The sequence below is a fragment of the Temnothorax americanus genome, unplaced genomic scaffold (genome assembly GCF_048541705.1).
Source record: "Temnothorax americanus isolate GAGA-0224 unplaced genomic scaffold, ASM4854170v1 Scaffold20, whole genome shotgun sequence".
In the NCBI taxonomy this organism is placed as follows: Eukaryota; Metazoa; Arthropoda; class Insecta; order Hymenoptera; family Formicidae; genus Temnothorax; species Temnothorax americanus.
Genome location: NW_027509339.1, coordinates 2,511,565 through 2,532,042, shown reverse-complemented (window position 1 = coordinate 2,532,042; position 20,478 = coordinate 2,511,565). Strand labels below are relative to the sequence as shown.

The 20,478-nt window shown below is 30.9% G+C and overlaps 4 protein-coding genes across 7 annotated transcripts; all 4 read right to left on the bottom strand.

Moving 5' to 3' along the window:
* Window positions 1-77: 77 nt before the first annotated feature.
* Window positions 78-3,271, bottom strand: LOC143897475 (uncharacterized). The gene is made up of 4 exons (XM_077406173.1): window positions 2,145-3,271; window positions 1,860-1,962; window positions 1,428-1,535; window positions 78-1,121 (listed from the first exon to the last, which is right to left on the bottom strand). Exons 1-4 carry the CDS (start codon window positions 2,927-2,929, stop codon window positions 843-845), a joined length of 1,275 nt encoding a protein of 424 aa, XP_077262299.1. The 5' UTR covers window positions 2,930-3,271; the 3' UTR covers window positions 78-842.
* A 216-nt stretch (window positions 3,272-3,487) lies between these two features.
* Window positions 3,488-8,171, bottom strand: LOC143897421 (uncharacterized). 2 transcript variants are annotated; one of them, XM_077406092.1, is made up of 5 exons: window positions 7,041-8,171; window positions 6,504-6,603; window positions 5,602-5,709; window positions 4,394-4,549; window positions 3,488-3,945 (listed from the first exon to the last, which is right to left on the bottom strand). In XM_077406092.1, the coding sequence occupies exons 1-5, from the start codon at window positions 7,820-7,822 to the stop codon at window positions 3,928-3,930; spliced, it is 1,164 nt and encodes a 387-aa protein (XP_077262218.1). In that variant the 5' UTR covers window positions 7,823-8,171; the 3' UTR covers window positions 3,488-3,927. The 2 variants fall into 2 exon arrangements, with proteins under 2 accessions (XP_077262218.1, XP_077262217.1); XM_077406091.1 differs by lacking the exon at window positions 3,488-3,945 and adding an exon at window positions 4,069-4,300.
* Window positions 8,172-8,859: 688 nt separating this feature from the next.
* On the bottom strand, window positions 8,860-12,415 carry LOC143897437 (uncharacterized). Its single transcript, XM_077406121.1, has 6 exons — window positions 12,343-12,415; window positions 11,169-11,995; window positions 10,924-11,023; window positions 10,683-10,787; window positions 9,671-9,829; window positions 8,860-9,560 (listed from the first exon to the last, which is right to left on the bottom strand). Exons 2-6 carry the CDS (start codon window positions 11,951-11,953, stop codon window positions 9,510-9,512), a joined length of 1,200 nt encoding a protein of 399 aa, XP_077262247.1. The 5' UTR covers window positions 11,954-11,995; window positions 12,343-12,415; the 3' UTR covers window positions 8,860-9,509.
* Window positions 12,416-14,864: 2,449 nt separating this feature from the next.
* On the bottom strand, window positions 14,865-19,733 carry LOC143897419 (uncharacterized). 3 transcript variants are annotated; one of them, XM_077406090.1, is made up of 7 exons: window positions 19,585-19,733; window positions 18,336-19,168; window positions 17,969-18,068; window positions 17,611-17,718; window positions 17,330-17,485; window positions 17,158-17,234; window positions 14,865-15,218 (listed from the first exon to the last, which is right to left on the bottom strand). In XM_077406090.1, the coding sequence occupies exons 1-6, from the start codon at window positions 19,705-19,707 to the stop codon at window positions 17,187-17,189; spliced, it is 1,368 nt and encodes a 455-aa protein (XP_077262216.1). In that variant the 5' UTR covers window positions 19,708-19,733; the 3' UTR covers window positions 14,865-15,218; window positions 17,158-17,186. The 3 variants fall into 3 exon arrangements, with proteins under 3 accessions (XP_077262216.1, XP_077262215.1, XP_077262214.1); XM_077406089.1 differs by lacking the exon at window positions 14,865-15,218 and adding an exon at window positions 16,924-17,063; XM_077406088.1 differs by lacking the exons at window positions 14,865-15,218; window positions 17,158-17,234 and having other exon boundaries at window positions 17,270-17,485.
* Window positions 19,734-20,478: the final 745 nt, after the last annotated feature.

Genomic DNA, 20,478 nt, shown 5'->3' with positions numbered 1-20,478 from the left:
TCTGCAACTTGTATTTTTTTCCGTACTTTAGTTTTTGCAGAGCAAAATGATATAATATTTATTCTTTACCACTTACTTATACAAATAATAGATTGTAAAGCAACTTATATTTTTATGCATCATAAATAGTTTTTTATAAAAACTTAAATTGTTTTATTTGACTCATCTTATATGCTCAAACTGTAATATTACATTTAATCACTAATGAAGAGAGAAAATACTTCTATTAAATACTTTTGTTCTACAACTGTTTAAATTCCATGATGCTGTTTTACATAATATCAACGTCTAATTTAGATTGCATACATTAATAATAAATATCTTCTATGTAACAAATTCACCATCTAAATTCATATTATTGATCGAAAGGCGAAACTGAGTATGCACATCGTTCACCGTAACGCTATTCAAACGTACGTTCGACGTTATTTTTGAAAGAATAAGTTTAACGAAGTCTCTAATGTGAATTTAGACGATGAACGTATCTAATTCAGATACATTTACCGTATCTGAGAAAAACGATATTGCAAAAACTCCCTGTCTGCTTTAGGTACTACACATCACGCGATGAAGTAAATTCTAAGCATATGCCATCATTATTGTGATTAAAATTTTTATTTTTCTTTACCTTACTGATTTCTAAAAAAATCCACTAATAACGTGTATCTCACACCAATAATCATTGATCATTATTTCCTTGTATTTTCTTTACTAAAACAAAAAATTATTAACTTTAGCAACATAAAAAATAGATTCACAAGTTTATTGATTGTTATACTTACCTTGCAAAATAAAGTTCTGCATCATATTTGAGATGTTCGCAATACATTCTTTATTATTTTTTAACCACTTTTAAACATAAAACAGCAATTGAGTATGATTGATTCATAATCTGGATAAATTTTTAATAATAATAGTTTCATATATAAGCAGGTAAGTGATACAGTAAACGCACGTAATCTTACCGTCATATATGATGGCAAAGAAATGTTAAACTTTTCAAATGATACAAGTCTACATTTTAAATTATTGGCCATTATCATTAACATGAATTTGCGTTTTATTGATGGCCGAGACTGATACCAGTTTTCGTGAAATGCCATATCTGTCATTTCTGTACTCTAAATCAGATGGAAATTAACGCATGGTAGATTATAATTGTTAATCAGAAATACCTTTTGATATAACTTCAGGAATGTTTGTATTTCATAAATGTTTTCTAATTAAAACAAAAAAGTATGTAACAATATCTTTTATAAATAATATTCAATATTCGAAAAATTCTTATTTTGTTTTATTTATCACGTTATATATTCGTCAGAATGTATGTGACAAGCGGTGGCCAAAGAATGCTGCAAATCTCTAGCGCAATCATTGAGACAATTCTTAATTGCGTAAAAATAAATATTATATATAATAAAACTTACTGCATCTAATAATTTTTGTACATTAGAACACAGAATGTAAAATTGTATTATTTCGCCAGAAGCAAAGAAAACCACCGCAACCCGTTCAACAACAGTCTTTAGCAGGTCCTGAAGAATTATGAAAGAAAAAAGAAGTACATCATTGCACTTACCTGCATATTGTAATTTATGCAAATAAATAAATAACCAATTTCAAAATTTATTCTTTTTTAATTATGTTTGTAATTTTTAAATGTAATTTCGAGATCAAATGCGTCTAATATTAATATAAATTTTGCAAATTGAGTAATTGTAAATTATTACAAAGAAATGTATTGCATGTGAAGCATCGTCTATAATATTATATATAATTCTTATTTCTTTAACATTTACACGTTTTAAATTACAAGAAAAAGATTTTTAAAACATCTGATGTTAGCAAATATTACTTACTGTATTACTCAACATGACTCCGATAAAGGAGAACCGTAAAATGTTACTTATATAAATTAAACAAAAGTTTGAGGACAGCAACTTCTTTAACCTAGACGACATGCTGAAAGAAGTACAAAGGATGCAATACGTATATACATGTAATTTAAAATAAATAGTACTAAAAAGATATTTTAATTGTAGGAATGGTAATTTGACAATAATTGAGCGAGCTGTGAGGTAAAAGTAGTTTCAAGATAATTTATTATCAACGAACATTTAGATACATATTCGCTTGCTACTTACCGAATCACTGTGTTGTGATGCCGACATATCGCTCTCATCTCAATTTCTGCCCATAAGTCAGTCTCAGGATAAGATTCCTTTTCAGAATTGTCACGTTTGCCCTGCGAATTTCCTTTCCGAAATATTTCTTCAAGTTTTACCGAAATGTAGCGATATTGCGCTGTCATCAACATCACGAAATTCAACGTATAGATATCTACAGCGGCTTTCTTTATAATAACGTACACGCTGCAGAGCATCAGCAGCAGACCTCCCGACAGAAAAATTTTCGTCGAGAACGGTTGCTTGGAGATGGCGAACGGTAATCTGAAATCTTCGTAGAAGAAGGTATTCTTTTTAAAAGCCGCCGTGAGCGGCATGCCGATCCAAATTAGCGTAGTCGTCACGCTGGACACCCAGTAATACTTGAACGGGGAATACATCAGTTTTAGAGACGCCATCACAACGCGTCTCATAGTCTCGTTCTGGACGCGAAGAATGTCGTTTATATCCTGAATCAATTGTACGATCAGATCACGGTGCGAATGAATACGGGCGATCATGAAACATATTTCTATGATGAACACGATGGCGAGCATGCCTTCGTTTATAGCTTTTTCTTTGGACACCATAATGAACCCGAGGCAAAATCCACTGATTATGGCTAAAGTAATCAGCCATGTAACGGCGCTGTATATCCTCCAGCCAATGGGGAATCGCGAGTTATCCGTTGTCATCGGAAACAAATTGCCGGAAATCAAGTTTATTCGCACATTCAGAAGATTTACGCTTTGGAAATCCATCATCTCGACACTTTGTTCTTTTGAAGAGTGTTCCTGTCAAACGTGCCTTATAAAAATCGACCGATTTTTCAGAGGTTTCGATGCTCGTGTGTCATTCTGTACCACCGTGAGTTTAAAACTGAGTGTGACCGAAATTGAAGCGTTTGCTCATGCCGGACAAGTGTACGTCATTATGGTTAATTTGGAAAAAATTGACTGGTTTATAGTCGACTAATTCCTAAAGACATCTTTCTGAAAATTTTCTCTTTAAACACAGAGGGAAAAGAAGTTTATAATGACACTTAATGGCCAAAATTAATATAACTAGTTCTTAAGACAAATAGCTACCTTTAGTATTAAACGTACTTACTTCTTTATTTGCATGCCATCGTCGCGCGCATGTTGTTTTCTATCGAAAAGAAAATGAACAGTTTAATTATTGGATGTAAAAATCGTTGGTAAGTCATTATCAATTTTCGGAAATCTATTATTCTTACTTTCTTCTGATTGTTATTAATATATTGTGCAACGTTGTACGTACATATTAGTTATATTTTGATTTTTTTTTAATTATTGACGATTTCTATGGCCATTGCCTAGATTAATTATTGCAATATGAATATGTTTCTCATTATAATTTTCTACTCTTCATACAGCTAACAATAAGTAATGAAGTTCATCGATAAATGTTGCAATGAGAGTTTATTGCAGCAATAATTATCCTTATCTTCCTCATTAGGTTTACTACAGTATGATATATAGGTATTTATGGATTTTGTTGTAATTTGCATTGCGATGTGAAGATAAAGCAATTATAATTCTTTGTCGATTATTGTAGAATTGTAGAGCAGTGAAATTTCAGAAAATCGAAGAATTTTAATATGTCTAATATGAATCCCATCAACGGAAAAATACGCATTAATCTACAACGTGCTAAACTAGATTTGGATGTATCAATATATCATTTTACACAACATTTTGAAGTGAGTATTTTAAAGTAAATTTTCTTCATATCAGATGATCTATGAGAAGAATGATTTCTAAAACAAAAAGTTAAATGTGTGATTATAAATAACTTATATGCAAAAACGCAACTAATTCCTGTATAGATTTATTTAAATACATAAATCGTTAAAATACTTAATTTGTGATGTGTTGTTTTTAATTTCTATTTTGATCTGTTTTTATTTTGTAAAATTACATCATAATAATATTTACAGATATTTCTAATATAATTACTAATTTTAATTAAATTAGCCACAAATTTATTACCATTAGTTTCAAAAATAAAGTTTTGATTTCAGAAATGCCGCATTTAAGTAATCTATATATCCTTCATTACTATTCATGTACTCGTAAGAGAAGAAGAGCAATCGAATACGATTGATTTAAGATCTAAAAGATTGCCAGAAGGGAGAAACACACAGACATAAAATTCTAATATAATATCATTACTAATAAAAATATAGAAAATACATTAACTCTCACCGTCATAAATGAGGGTAGAGACAAATTAAATTTCTTGCACGTCGAGAGCTTGCACTCTAAATTGTTACTTATTATCATCAACATGAATGTACGTTGCACAGATGGTCCAAACTGGTACCACTTTTCGTGAAATGCTATATTCGTCATTTGCTGACTCTAAATGAAACATACAAAAATAACAATTAAAGTAATTTAAATCGACCTGACTGGCAATATATATAACGTCTTTCCGATATGAACATTGATACAAAAATAATAAATAATTAATTCATATAATTACTAATTATTGTTCATAAACAGTGTTGCTGCATGCAATATTTAGATCAAAACTTAAAAGTCACAAATCAAATATATGTATATTTGACAATTATTTTTTTAAATGTACAAAGATGGAGAAAAGAATATAATTAGTGATCTCTATATATATAAAAATAAATGTATGTATGTATGCATGTTTGTCCGCTATGTAAATCTACAGTTTTTAAATTAGAACAACCAAATTTGTTATACTATGATACTCTAACTTAGACCCCCGTAGAGGGTTTTGGGAAGGGGTCTGAGCCCAGGGACAAGGGGCCCCCATACAAAATTGTCTAAAATTATATATCTTGAATTAAAATATGTTTGAGATTAAAACAAACAGATTGAAAATTGTTTTCTAAAAATTATTAAGCAGATATTACATTTCTTACTTTCCAGTTAGGTTTATAATTTAGATATTAGGATGCCTCCCCAAAAAAGAAGTTTAATTGGGAAAATTTCTACTAATGCGAAACGGAAAAAGACCGAGAGGGAAAAAAAGCATTAGAAAAACATTGTTAAAAGCCAAAAAATGAAAGTGAGCCAAAAGTGGCGGGTCAGCGGATCGAGGGTACATCCGCGCAATGCACGGGCAAAATAAATATGTATCTCTATATATATAGATATTTTAGAAAGAAAAATATAACTTATGTTAAAGTAAAAAAAACCGTCTACGATCAAAAAAGTAAGAGAAAAGAAGGTTTAGGTAGAGAGAGAGGTCTATATAATAAGAAATAAATGAAGACGCCCCAGCCGGCGGAGGGTCGGTGGAGTGGCCGCCGCCGGCGGAAGGTTAATGTATAAATGAATAAATCAATGTATAAATGAATATAGTTATAATTTTAAAAACTTACTATTACCTACTTACTATTAATTTTAAACTTACTAAATATTATATTACAACTTACCGCATCTAGCAATTGTTGAACGCAAGAACACAACAAGTATAATTGCACTATTGAGCCACACGCAAACATGACAATCGAGAGAGCTTCCGGCAAATTTGTTGATGGTACCTGAAAAGACATGTAAAAATATATTATTTATATAATATAATTTATAAATAAATAAATTATATACATATACGGGGCATTCTTTGTCAAATCGGACACCCCCCCTGTTCAAAATTGGGGGCAACCGAAAAAATTTTTTTAGGGCTCATTTTATAGCTATATGCATGTATAGCTATATGCTATATGCCTTTTTGAAAAACAAATATAGCGGACCCAATATGGCGGCCAAAACCTGGAAAAACTGAACTTTAAAAAGCAACATCGCTCATTAGAGCGTACTAAAGCAATTGCTTTTTTATGAAATCCAGTGGTACAGTGTTTTCTTCATCTCTGGTAATGAACAGTATATATAAGTCTCAGTTAATAATATCATCATTTTCTACCATTTTCTTGGCATTTGACCGCCATTTAAATTTCACCATTTGAAATTTGATAGCTTTAGTACAAATTCGTTACCAAGGACGGAGAAAACACTGTACCACTAGATTTCATAAAAAAAACAACCGCTTTAGTACGCTCTAATGAACGATATTGCTTTTTAAAGTTCAGTTTTCCCAGTTTTTGGCCGCCATATTAGGTCCGCCATATTGGTTTTTTAAAAAGGCCAGAGTTAAAACAAAAGTACATGCATATAGCTATAAAATGAGCCCTAAAAGAAATTTTTCGGTTGCCCCCATTTTTGGACGGGAGGGTGTCCGATTTGACAAAAAAAGAATGCCCCATTATAACATATTTATATCAACCGATAACAATTGTCTATAGAATCATTAATTGAGTAATTAGCATTTGTTACTTACTATACTCAACTTGATACCGATAAAACAAAACCGTAAGACGCTGATCACATAGATCATACTGAAGTTCAAAGACAGTAATTTCTTTAATATAGATGATAAGCTAAAACAAAGCTCTCGTATACATAAGATATATCATAAAATATTCTATTAATATTTTATATATATATTTAGAATTTAGTTTAAATATATAAAAATTCTATTAATCCGCTAAATCTTTATTTCTTGCATTGCTCAACACCTTCGAGATGGCACACGAGAAATATTTTCGTCTTACATATTATGTCACAAATTACTTCATTATTAATACATTTGATTACATTCAATTTTAAATTATTAAAATATGTGACAAAATAATAACACAATTAAACATAAAGCTACATAAAAGTGCAATCTGATTTTTTGAAATAAAAATTAAGAGAGAAGAAAATTCCAAGTCAATTTTTGAGTTTAAAATTCCTTTAATTATTGGCCATTGTCAATGCATTCTTATAAGTATTTTCTCTTAAGCAATAAGTACGTTTTAGCAAAATTACTTACCGAACGACAGTGTTGTGATGTCGGCATAACGCTATCATTTCTTTCTCCACCCATCGATCTATTCCGGAGCAGTACTTTTGACGAGATTCATCGAAGTAACTTAGCGGGTTTCCGTCTCGAAATATTGTCGCGAGTTTTGTAGAGATAAATCGATACTGCGCCGTTATCAGTAGTACAAGATGTATCATATAAACATCCAAGCTGACTTTTTTTACAAAAATGTACATGTTACCGATCAGTAGGAGGATGCTGCCCAGTAAGAAGACTTCAAACGAGAAAGGCTGTTTGGAGAAGACCGCTGGCGTCCTGTAGTTCTCGTAAGAGAAGGAAACCTCTTTGAAGATCAACAGAAATGGTAAGCAGGCCCACACGAAGACACCCAACCAGCCAGACAGCCAGTAAAACTTGAGCGGATTCTCCATAGGCTGCAGAGTCGTTGTCACAACGTTCTTCATAGCCTCGTCCGCAAAGCGTAGAGTGTCGTTCAGTTTCCGAATCAGTCGATTCACCAGCTGCCTGCGCGAGTGAATCCGCGCGGCCATAAAAAACACATCTACAGTAACTACACAGAGAATTGTGCCATCGTTCAGCGCTTTTTCCCGTGACACCAGGATCAGTCCGGGAATTAACACGATTGTTAGAACTATTTCAATCAGCCACACCAATACGCTGTATACTCTCCATGTTGCAGGAAATCGCGAGTCACCTGGTTTCAAGGGCAGCAAGTTGCCCGAGAGAACGTTTAAGCGAACGTTCAGGGGATTAACGTTTTGAAAATCCATATTCTCGGCAATTCTTCTTTGTGATAAAAGTTAGACAATGGGCTTTCGTTTTAAATATTCGTGATATTTGGATATAGTTTACGTACGACTGCCACTATATGTTTAATACTAAACCGGCACAATATAGAAGGGACAACATAGAAGCTGTTCGTCCATATTATGATCTTATCATCGCGCGCACACTTCTTTTCGATTTATACGTCGAATTTCTGTAGCATTTTGAAAGTCGCTCTCAGACGATCATGGATCTAGGGCTATTCATTAGTCCCCTTTGGTCACTACTTTTCTGCTGGGCTGTCATTAGTATATTATACGTTATCGTACAAAGAGACAGAAGATATTCTGTTGCTTTCAGTCGCAATTAAGCGAGACATCAATAAAATTTTCTCGAATAAAGACTTAGAGAGATATTGTCGCAGGCAAATGAAGAAGTTTATGGCTAAATGTTGCGATAATATATGAATATTTATAACAGTATGATCTTTTTCTTTATGTTTATTGTAGAGAGATGCACGTGACTGTAAACTTCTTTTTAATTATCATTGCTGTGAGTGAAGAAACGATTATCTTATAGCACTTCGTCGACCGTTGCAAAGTATCGAAACCTGACCATGTCTCAACGTGAACTTCGTCAACTTGAGACTATAGATTAACCTGGTTTAATACTGCGAAATACTACTGCAAACATTTCAAAGGAAGCTTATTTACGAATTAAATCCTCATATCCTACAAGCTGATACTTCAGGTTTGTCCTCAATTTTTTATTTAATAAAAAGACCGTAGAAAAATTAAAAAGTAAAAGTTTTTAATATATTGTGACAATATATTTTAATATAACAATAATTATTATACTAAATTTAATACAGATATTGCTGTTACATAAATAGATACAAATTAAATATTACGTTTAACTTTGCAAACCTATAAATGCTATAGAAAACTGTACCTACTAATATTAAAGACAGTAGATTTTTGAAAGATAAGAATTGGTTTCTTTATAAAATGTTATAATTTTATCATTAACCGCATATTAAATATTATGTCACATAAAAATATTATAATACATTGTAAAAACACATTTTCTATGTTGATAAATAAACTTTTATTTTTCCTAAATTCTATAATAAAAAGACATACCTTTGCAACAAATATTACTTTTATTTTGATATTATATTCTGATTTAACTATTAATTTTTTAATTTACAAATGATAAACATTAATAGTATATTGTGCACCAAGGGGACACAGTAGCGTTTTTTCTCGAAAAAAGCTTTCGACCCGAGATGCACACGATATTTTTCACAACACTTTTACGGAAATGTTCGACTTCCATGCCTAGAGAGGGGCGAAAGTGGCCAATTTCACACCAGGGCTTACTTTCCTCCCTAGGAAAGAAAATTGATACTTTCCATTCGGTATAGCGGGCGAAAAGTTGTTACGGAAAGTATCAATTTTCTTCCCTAGGGAGGAAAGTAAGCCCTGGCGTGAAATTGGCCACTTTCGCCCGTCTCTACAGGCATAGAAAGTCGGACTTTCCGTGGAGGTGTTGCGAAAAAGCTATTTGTCACTATTCCTTATACGGAAATAAAAACTAAAAATTTTAATAAAACTAAAAAAGTTTTCCACTTATATAACATAACAATAATAGTTACTATATATTTCAGAAATATATTGTCTTTGTCATTTCTTATTGCATTCTTAATAACAGAAGGGCAATAGAATATGATTGATTTAAAACCTAAAAAGATATTTGAACAAAAATTATACAACACTATCTATTATTTTTTTAAATACTAATAAAATAAACTATAAAATAAATTTATATCACATATTATTCATAAATCTTACCGACATAAATGAAGGTAAAGATAAATTGAAGTTTTTAAATAATGAAATTCTAAGATCCATATTGTTACTAGCCATTATCACCATCATGAATATACGTTTTACGGAAAAATTGAATCGATACCAGTCTTCGTGAAATGCTTTATCTGTCATGTCTGAAGTCTAAATTTGATACAAACAAAATAATACATTTTATAATTTTCAATTGTAGAATATGCTCAATTTAATAATTTATGTTCATAATTGGACATATTTTTTACTTAAATAAAATATATATTTTTTTAACATTTTTAATCAAACACACGGACTACATTTACACAGCGGCTTATAATCTAGCTTAATAACTGCCGTACACTATCCAATCCAAAATTTTTCTTTTTTTGATTCTAACGATTATTTAAATATGTACCTATTTTGGTACTCTAAACATTACAGTTTTTGGATATCTTTAATATTAAGCGAAATATTGCAAGTTAAAGTTTGAATAATTTATCAAATCAAGCACCCATAAATGTCTTCATATTCCGCAAATAAAAAAAGCATCGCTTTGAAGTACTATTTTAAATTAAGTACTAGCTATATTTACTAAACCATAGCAAATACAACAAAAGTTTATGTACATTTTGTATTCTACTCAGGCTTCTCTTTCACCTCCTTCTTAGTTGGTTGACCTTACTTTTCGCTACCTCTATTATACATATATATATTAAAAGTTGTAATTTAAGTATCAAAAGAAGCTCGTATCTTAAATGATTGTTATGATCAAAGGAAGAAAAATTTTGGATTGGATAGTATATATACGGTAGTTAATTAAACCGGATTATAAGCCGCTATGTAAACATAGTCATGGTTAAAAAGATTATTAGCTATTTAACTTGCTCATAAATATAGCGAGTATAAGTCAGTTAACAAAAAAAAAGAGAATTAAATTCTGTCACCGATTTAAAAATTATTCAGAAACTTTTACTCTTGAAAAAATGTAATGAATAATGATATATATTAAAATAAATCTTACTGCTTCTGATAATTTCTGAAAACAATTACACAATATATAGAACTGCGTTATCGAGCCGGATCCGTACATAAAGACCATTGAACCTTCCAAGAGAGACGCCGATATCTGAGGTTTGACAAACATCGCTGCTATACTAACTGATATAGTAATTTGAAATAATTCAATAGCAGTGCTTGTTACTTATATCTGTATAATTGCGAACGCATTTCTAAAGTAACTGATGTCATAAATTATTACTCACTCTACTCAACATGACACCAAGAAAGCAGAATCGAAAAACATTATTCACATACATAATAACGATATTTACAGATAGTAATTTCTTTAGCATTAACGTTATGCTGAAACAGAAAATGCATATATATCCACAATGTTATATAAAATGTTAGTACAGAGAGTATTAATGTATTGATATATTATAGAATGCCATATTACATTACTTGTAATGAAACAGAATTTTATATTAGGTTACTTAAATGCACTTACTACACCATATTGTTGTATTGCCGACATAAGTTTTTTATCTCCTTCTCTATAGACGAATCTACCCTAAAATTACTTTCTAGAACATTGCAGTTATCTGCTTGTTGGCTACAATTTCGAAATGCCAATACAAACCTCGAAGCAATGTATTGATACTGCGCCGTTATCAATGATATCAAGTGCGTAATATAAACATCCACGCTGACCTTCTTTACAAAAATATATATATTGTTGATCAATGTTATTATGGTACCGATCAGATAAATATCGACGGAAAATGGCTCCTTGGAATAAACGCCCGGTGCTTTAAAATCCGAGTAGTAAAATTGATTTTTTTCAAAAATCAACGGAAGCGACATGCAGCACCAGAAGGAAGCGGAAAACGTGCCGATCACCAAGTAAAATTTGAATGGAGTCTCCGTAGGTTTTATATTCGTTAATACGATATTCCTCATGTTCTCGTCTCCAATGTTCAACGTGTCATTCAGTTTTCCTATCAGTTGCTGTACTAGTGCTGTCTGCGAGAATATTCGCACGATTACGAAGTTTGCTTCCGCTATGACGATCAAGATAATTATTCCATCCATTGTTTTCTCTATCGGCACGAAGAAGCAACCGAGGATTAATGTGACTACGTAAAACAGTTCGAACAACCACACGCAAGCGCTGTATATCCTCCAGAATGTTGGAAACGACGAATTGTTGGTCATCGGTAGCAGATTGCCCGAAAGCAAGTTTAACCGAACGTTTAAGGAATTTACGCTTTGGAAGTTCATTGCTGCATGCATTAACTCGGTATCGCGGGAACTTTATAACGCGTAGAAATTGTTCTGTAAAGTAAAAAGTGTAATAATTGTGAGACGTTGAATGATCCATTCTATTTCTTATTTATGCATTTTTTTTCGCGTCCACGCATCAAATAAAACTCACTAAAAGTGGCCAGATTAAGACTTAATTCAGATTTCGTAATATTATTATATTTTAATATTACAAGAGGTATTTTACTTAAAATTATGAAAAAAACTTAATTAGCAATATTTCTATTTAAACTAAAGTTTTTTAAAGTAAAAAAAGATAGTTTATTCAGTTACAGTTGTTTTTAATATACTGTCTTATAGAGGAACTACCTTCAGTATACGTTAGGGAAATATGACAATTCACAGTGCGAGTATCTTACCCTTGTTTCACATTGATCCACACGCTCCTTTCTGTCTAAAAGTAGGTATGCGAAGTATTTCTGACGATATTTGACGATAAAATTATACTAATGAATGCGCGCACTTCGAACAATTTCGTAGCCCCCTTTGTATTATTTCTATCATTTATCTATATATTATTCATCTTCACGTGACGGTATATTTGAAGCGGAAACAAGTTTCTTTCCTTGTAATCAGAGTTTGTCCTATGATTGAAGGGGTGCATCGCGGATGAATTATCGATAATAACGTAGGGGTGTAGGTACTCGAGGGTGTACTGGGTAGCTGTTTATTTAGAAAGACGATATTTATGATATGTACGAAATATTGTATAGAAGTTTTATAAAGAAACATCGCGATATGAATGACGGTACGATTTATGGAGGATATAGGTCTCACTATACATATATATTCACTGTCGAACGCGACTGTGATGTTACTTAGCAATTATTAATGCGCTATAAAACGACTATTATCTTATGGTACATTGTCAGTCCAAGAATGCTGCGGAGTCCTTACAGACTCACAAAATCTAAAATACGCACAAAATGATTTTGCCTGACACGCGCAAAGTACTCCGACCAGTCTGTACAATATTTAACGATTCTATCGGTTGCAAGCTGATCCTTAATGTAAGTTGTTATTTTTATTTAATTACTATTTGATGTTCTATCAGTGACAATTTTTAAGAAGTAGGTAAAGACGAGTATCAAAATTCCCTTTTTTGTTGTGTCACAGGAAATTGAGATAGTATAAGATTTCTCTCGACATCAACGCTTTACTCCTCGAAGAATTGTCGAAAACTTCACGTTTAATGTTAATCCTCAATCCTTGTGTCTGTATGCTGTGTGGTTTAGTGTCTTAGGTGTTCGTTTAATTTCGCCTTATTAGCAAACGCCGCTCGAGTTTCGGAGACGCGTGCGTGGAAAAATCGATAATATCGATTTCTATCGAGCAGAAAACCCAGAGAGAGGGGAAACGGACCGCGTAGCAATCAAGAAGAAGGGAAGAGACATTTCCCTTCCATCTGTTAAAGCGTGCGGTTGGCTTTCGAGGAGTTAATTGTAAATTTCGAGAAGCTCAATTGTAAATTAGTATATTTAAATGGATTGTTTGTTAGTATATTAATGTCTCGGGAATTATCTCCAATTTGGACGGCGTCGGTCGCCGGAGAGCCTGTGCCAACAATTGTGGGAAATTCGTTAGCAAAATCGAACGTCTGTAAGTGAAATAAATTTATATTCTTTATCTCAACTTCTTGCAAATCTATTTTCCTTGGGTTCACCAATAAATTGCAAACACATGTCTCATATTCATAAGTAAACTTGTATTTTTCCTAAATAAAGAGATCTATCTTTGTAACTAGTATTACTCATATACCAAATTATAGTCTATAATTTTTTAATTTTTAAGTGATAAATAATATTAATTGCTATTTGTTATTATTTTTTATGCTAAAATAAAAATTTTAATAATAATCACAAATTTTAATAAAACGCGAAAGAATTTTTCGTATTTATAACATTAATTATAATTATATACCATTTTAGGAATATATATCATTGCCTTTGTCAATTTTTATTTCATTTTTAATATCAGAAGAGCAAATAAATATGATTGATTTATAAAACCTAAAAAGATGTTTGAAAAAATTATAGAAAACTATCTTTTATTGACAAAATAAATTACTAATTACATATCACGTATTGATCATATATCTTACCGACATAAATGAAGGTAAAAATAAGTTGAAATTTTCAAATAATGCATTTCTAAGATCCATATTATTATACTAGCCATTATATCAGCCATCATATCAGGAATGTACGTTTTAAAGGCTGAGTCAATTCCAGTCTTCATAAAATATATGCTTCGTCCGTTATGTCTGTACTCTACATTCAACAAAAACGAAATAATTATACATTTTACAATTTTTAATTATATTATATTCAACTTATTAACTTTATATTTATAATAATTATTCATAATTATATATATATATATATATATATATAATAATACAATAACTTTTAGTTAAATACAAATATTTTTGTTAACATTGCTATTAAAATATGATTAGAAGGATTAATAATAGTAACTATTTTGCTTATAAATATTGCGATTGTGAGTAACGACTTGAAAAAGAGAATTAATTTCTGTCATTAATTTAAAAATTATTAATAAACTTTCACTCTTGATTGTGCTTAACGTTACACGTTAAAATAAATCTTCTGCTTCTGATAATCTTTGAAAACAAGCACACAATATATATATAGAACTGCATGACTGAGCCGGATCCGTGCCGGATTATTACCATTAATTCTTCTATGAAAGACGCTGATATCTACAGTATCATAAACATCGTTGTTATGCCATAAATGATCCAATAACATTATATATATTATATTTAAATAATCGTGCGAATGTATTTTTAAAGTGATGTTATAAGTCGTTACTCGCAGTAGTCAACATGACACGCGAAGAAAGCAGAAACGAAAATATTATTCACGTATAATATAAAAGAGACATTTACAGCTAATAATTTCTTTAACATTAATGTTAGGCTAAAACACAATACATTTATATCTATTATATTACAAAAGGTAAATGAATATATCTACCTATATGTTGTGTTATAGAATTCCATATTATACACACATATTATGTGATAAAATGTGTGTATAATTCAAAATTTTTAGACAATTTGCAATATTATTAATCAATTGCAGATAACGCACTTTTACTTTATATAGCTTCGATATGTTGCCGACATAAGATATTTTACCTCCTTCTCTGTGGAAGAATCTACTTTGGAATTATATCCCGCTGTTCATTGTTGCGAAATGTCGATACAAGTCTGAAAGTAATATATTGATACTGCGCCGTTACCAATGATATCACGTGGGTTTTATAGACATTGATCGACGCTGATTTTCTTGAAAAAAAAAAAATATATAGATTATTGGCCACTGAATGGTTCTTTGGTGCACAAGACCAAATTTTTCAAATTCACATAATAGAATTCATAATTCAGTCTTTTGAAAAATCAGCAGGACCGATATCCTGCACCAGATTAAGGCAGCAGTTGTGTCAAGCACCAAGTAAATTTTGCGTGGCTTTTCCATGAGCTTTAGAATCTATTTATTATACGATATCCTTCATGTTCTTATCTTTAACACTTAGGATTTCATTCTGCAAGTGTTGTGTACGCGTGAATTCGTTCAATTACGAAAACTGCTTCTGTCATGACGACCAACGCCAACGATATAACTCCATAGTTAAACGCTTTAGCTTTCGGTACCAAGAAACAACCGGGGATTAATGTAACCTTGCAAAACACATGGAACAATCACACGAAGAAGCTGTATATCTTCCAATATATCGGAAATGAACAAAAATTGTAAAATAAAAAGCGTAATAATTGAAGTTTTGATTGATTCTTTCTATTTCTTCTTATTTATGCAGATTTATTCTGTCCATGAATTAAATAAAATTCAGTAAACGTGGACACTGGACACATTAAGATTTAATTTATATAGATTTTGTAATATTACTTTATTTTAGTACTTGAAATTGTGAAAAAACTTATTTAGTTAAATTTAATTAGCAATGCGCGCTTCTTCTTAAGCTAAAATTTCTTAAAATTTAAAAAGACAATTAATTTAATTTAATTTAACTAAAATTGTCCTTAATGTGCACATTTGTATTATGAATGATCTACTTTCAGTATGTGTTAGAGGAACATGTATATACAATTCATAAGTTCGTATACCTTATTTCTATTGATGCACACACACTCATTTCTGTCCATAAAAATATACTATATGCATTTCTGTTGATATTTAAAAATTACTAGTACACCTTGAACAATTAAGTGGCCCTCTTGTATTATTTCTGTCTTTTATCCATATGTTAGTCATCGTCATGCGACAGCGTATTTAAAGCGGAAACAAGTTCCTTTCTTTGTAATTATCAGAGTTTGTCCTATAATTAGAAGGAGCGCGTCGCGGTTGAATTATCGGTAATAACATAGCGCTTTACTGGGTAACTAATAAATTAGAAAGAAAAGTTGTCCACTATATACGTATGAATATAAAAGAATACGTATGAATGTAAGAAAAATATCACGATAATGAATGGTGATTTATAGAAAAAAATGGAATAGAAATTTTCCTTTGTTCTTTGAGCAAAAGCGACTGTGCGTTTACTCGTATAATTATCATCATGTGCTATGAGAAGCGACGATATAATACATTAGTTAATTTAATATTATCGATTTCCTCAAAGCCACAAATCTAAAATCCGCACAACGTAACGCCATGTCAATCTGTGCAATTTTCCACGATTCTTCGTCTGTCGTAAGCTGATTTTTTATTATAAATTGTTATTAGAATTATTTAATTTACATTATTAGATGTTCTGTCAATAATAAATTCTCTTAGAAGTATTAAAGAAAAGCACTAATTATATTTTTTCTTTTTATTAAAAAATGTCATTAATTAAAAATATGTGGCCGCTGTTTTGAAATATGAGAATGCTGCTGCAAAAGTTTTATATTGCTATAAATAATCAAAATTTTTATTTTTACGCAATTATCTGTCACAGTGAAATCTACATTTTATACTGGTATTTGCTTACTGTTTATTTAAATTCTTAATCAATTGCTAAGCTTAATACATTGTACATTGTAATATTATTTTTACTGAAACAAAAATTGTGTCCTTTAGGATAACAGAAAGTAGCTCCACAAGCGTCATTTCTAATCATTATATTTTATTAATAAGAAGTATACTTACTGTATAAAATCTGTGCAACAACGCATTCCTTAAGTTCTTAATAGCAAAAGCGCGATTGAATATGACTGATTTAAAATCTAAAATATTATTCAAAAATTTGTAATAATATCTGTTACAGTATTAATAAAATACTAGATACGTTAATGAGACATGAAATGTACATAAAGCTCACCGCCATAAATGAAGATAAAGATAAATTGTACTTTCCAAACGTTGACAGTTTAATATCTAAATTATTAGACATTATCATAAACATAAATGTACGTTTTATGGACTTTCCATATTGGTACCATCCTTCGTGAAATGCATTATCCGTTATTTCAGCACTCTAAATTAGAAATAGAGAGAAAATTCTACATATCATAGAACATTATTAATTACAAACATTTCTTAGTTTAATCTCATTTTGTATGTAACGTGTACATTATTTAAAAGTAGTGCAACCAAGCCTACCGCATCTAGTAACTGTTGCATACAATAACATAATATATAGAGCTCCACAACCCCACCGACTGCGTACGGTATAACCGATAATCCTTCCCACAAAGTTACTGATGGCATCTAAAATTTACCAAAAAATAGAGCGCATCGGTAATATACTATCCAAGTAAAACAGAAAATCGCAATGAGATATCAAAAAGACATAAAAAATAATGAGAAAATAATCTAAAAATCGTCATTTTGCCATCATTTTGACATTATTGTGACTTGCTGTTCTACGTGAGTAACTGATAAGATGCAAACATTATGCTGTCTTTAGATTTAGCACATATTCCAAGAGTATAAATTAGTATTAAAGATTGTTACTAACTGAAATCATCATGATAGCAATACAGCAGAACCGAAAAACGTTTATTACATATATTAAACTAATATTTAAAGACATTAGTTTTCTTAGCATTACCATTATGCTGAAACAAAAACACCACATACGATAATAAGATGCTATACTAAAAGATAAAATAACAATTACCATTGTATTACAGGATAATTATAATAATAAATTTAAATTATACATATTGCAATATGATTTTTGTATAATTTAGTAACACTTATTTATTTTTTAAATAAAATATCAAACATTATAAACCAACACAAATATTAAAAGCAGGTTTAATTAAAAGTAAAGGTTTTACGGTACTTATAACATTTTCGAGAAATTTAAAAAGTAATCTTACTGAATGATCGCATTATGATGCCGACATAAAGCTTTTATTTTTCCTTCTACGTAATAATTTATTTTTTCTTCTGCATTAAGATAACATTTCTTTATGTTAAATTTGCTATAATCATCACTCTGAAGCAATCCATCTTGAAATATCATAGATAGTTTTAACGCGGTGTATTTATATTGTGCCGTTATCAGCAACATCACATTTATTACGTAGCTTTCCACGCCGACTTTCTTCGTAAAAATATACGCGCTGCTCATCAGCACGATGATACTTCCAAACACAAAGATACCGGTCGTGAATGGCTCTTTGGAGTAGACAACTGGCATCCTGTAATCTACGTAGAAAAAGAATTTTTTTTGAAAGGCCACTACAAACGGTGAACTACTCCACAGTACTATGGACGTCACGCCGGCCGACCAGTAAAACTTAAGGGGAATCTCCATCGATTTTATGGTCGTTGTCACTATACTCCTCATCATTTCGTCCTCCACGCTCAGAATGTCATTCAGCTTCTGAATTAATTGCTGCACCAGTCCTCTACATGCGTGAATTCGTATGATTGTAGATATCACTTCCATTGTAACCACAATACCGATTAGACCATCTTTCAGAGCCTTTTCTTTCGGCACAAAAATACACCCGGGGACTAACACGCATGTTTGCACTATTTCGAGCAGCCATACCAGAACGCTGTATATTTTCCAAAATATCGGAAACGACGAATTGTCGGCGGTCATTGGTAATAAATTGCCGGACACCAAGTTCAGCCGTACATTTAGCGGATTCACATTTTGGAAATCCATGTCGTTGATGTCACTGTTTCGTAACGAATTGTACTGGAACAGAGAATGGAAAAGTAGAATATGTGTAAAACAAAAGAGTCGAAAATGTTTGGTAGAACCGCGGTTCTATTTTTTAATGATTTAATTTTACACTTATACGTATTTAGCTTCAAATATTGCCGCTAAAAATTGTTTATACTGTATTTATATAAAATGTACAAAAAATATAAATTTTAGCAAGTTGTTTGCAAATAATACAATAATTTAATATAATAATAATAATAATAATAACAACAACAACAGTGTACTTAACTTAATAATATTTTGCTCAAAACTAATCTTTCTTTACAGCTATCGTCTGTTAGCAAGCATTATTGAAAAAGCACGTATACACTTCATATAAAATCATCAGTGTGAGGAATAAACAGAGAATGTGCCGTTATATTTGTATTCGACTATGTTTCACTTACGCTTCTTTTTACGTCTACTGTACAATGACATTTCCACCAGCATTGAAAGTTATTCGCAAAATAAGAGTTATTTATTATTCCTCTTGAATTTCTATTTCTCTTTGTCCTTTGTGAATATATCATGGTGCCGTACGATGACAAGCTACGATCTCTCAGCGCAAGAATGTCCAAGAGTATTCTAATGTAATTATTATCTATAATTTTACAAACTACTTGATGATACTTACTACTGCTACATATTGAGACTCAGAAACAGTCTTCTTATACTACTATCATAAGTAATGATATTATAGTTTATGAATAATTAGTACGATTCCCTAAGGCGGCTTATTTATTTTTGATAAACATAGAGCTGAAAGCAACCGTGAAATTCCTTGTAATTTCAGTGCTATATGCGCCGCAAAGTCCAGAAAAGTCACGGTACCTATTTGACAGTATCTTACTCGTATGTCATCGACAAGAAATTGTGATGTATCTGATATAGGCCAATTTCAAATGCTGGAAATGCTAATTTTGTTTTATAAACTATCTTGCAGCAATTTTACGGATGTTCACAGACTGAACAGTAAATTAATTTTCTTTTATTATAGTGTATTTCTCATTTGCACTAAACAACAAATCTATTTTGATAAATATGTTAAAATAATAATGTCTTTACTTAATTTAAATATATGTCATTAAAAATATTTGTTGCAAAAAGTGTTGGAAAAGCAAAATTCACACAAAAATATTATCATTAGGCGATCAAGATCCAGTCCGACTAAAGGTAACACTTATCTCTACTTAATTGAAAAATATTTTTAATAAAGTTTGCTACTACTTTAGAATTACTTTGTTTGTTTCATATTTTTAATAAAATAAAAATACAAATTATATTAAATCTTAGGCATTAGT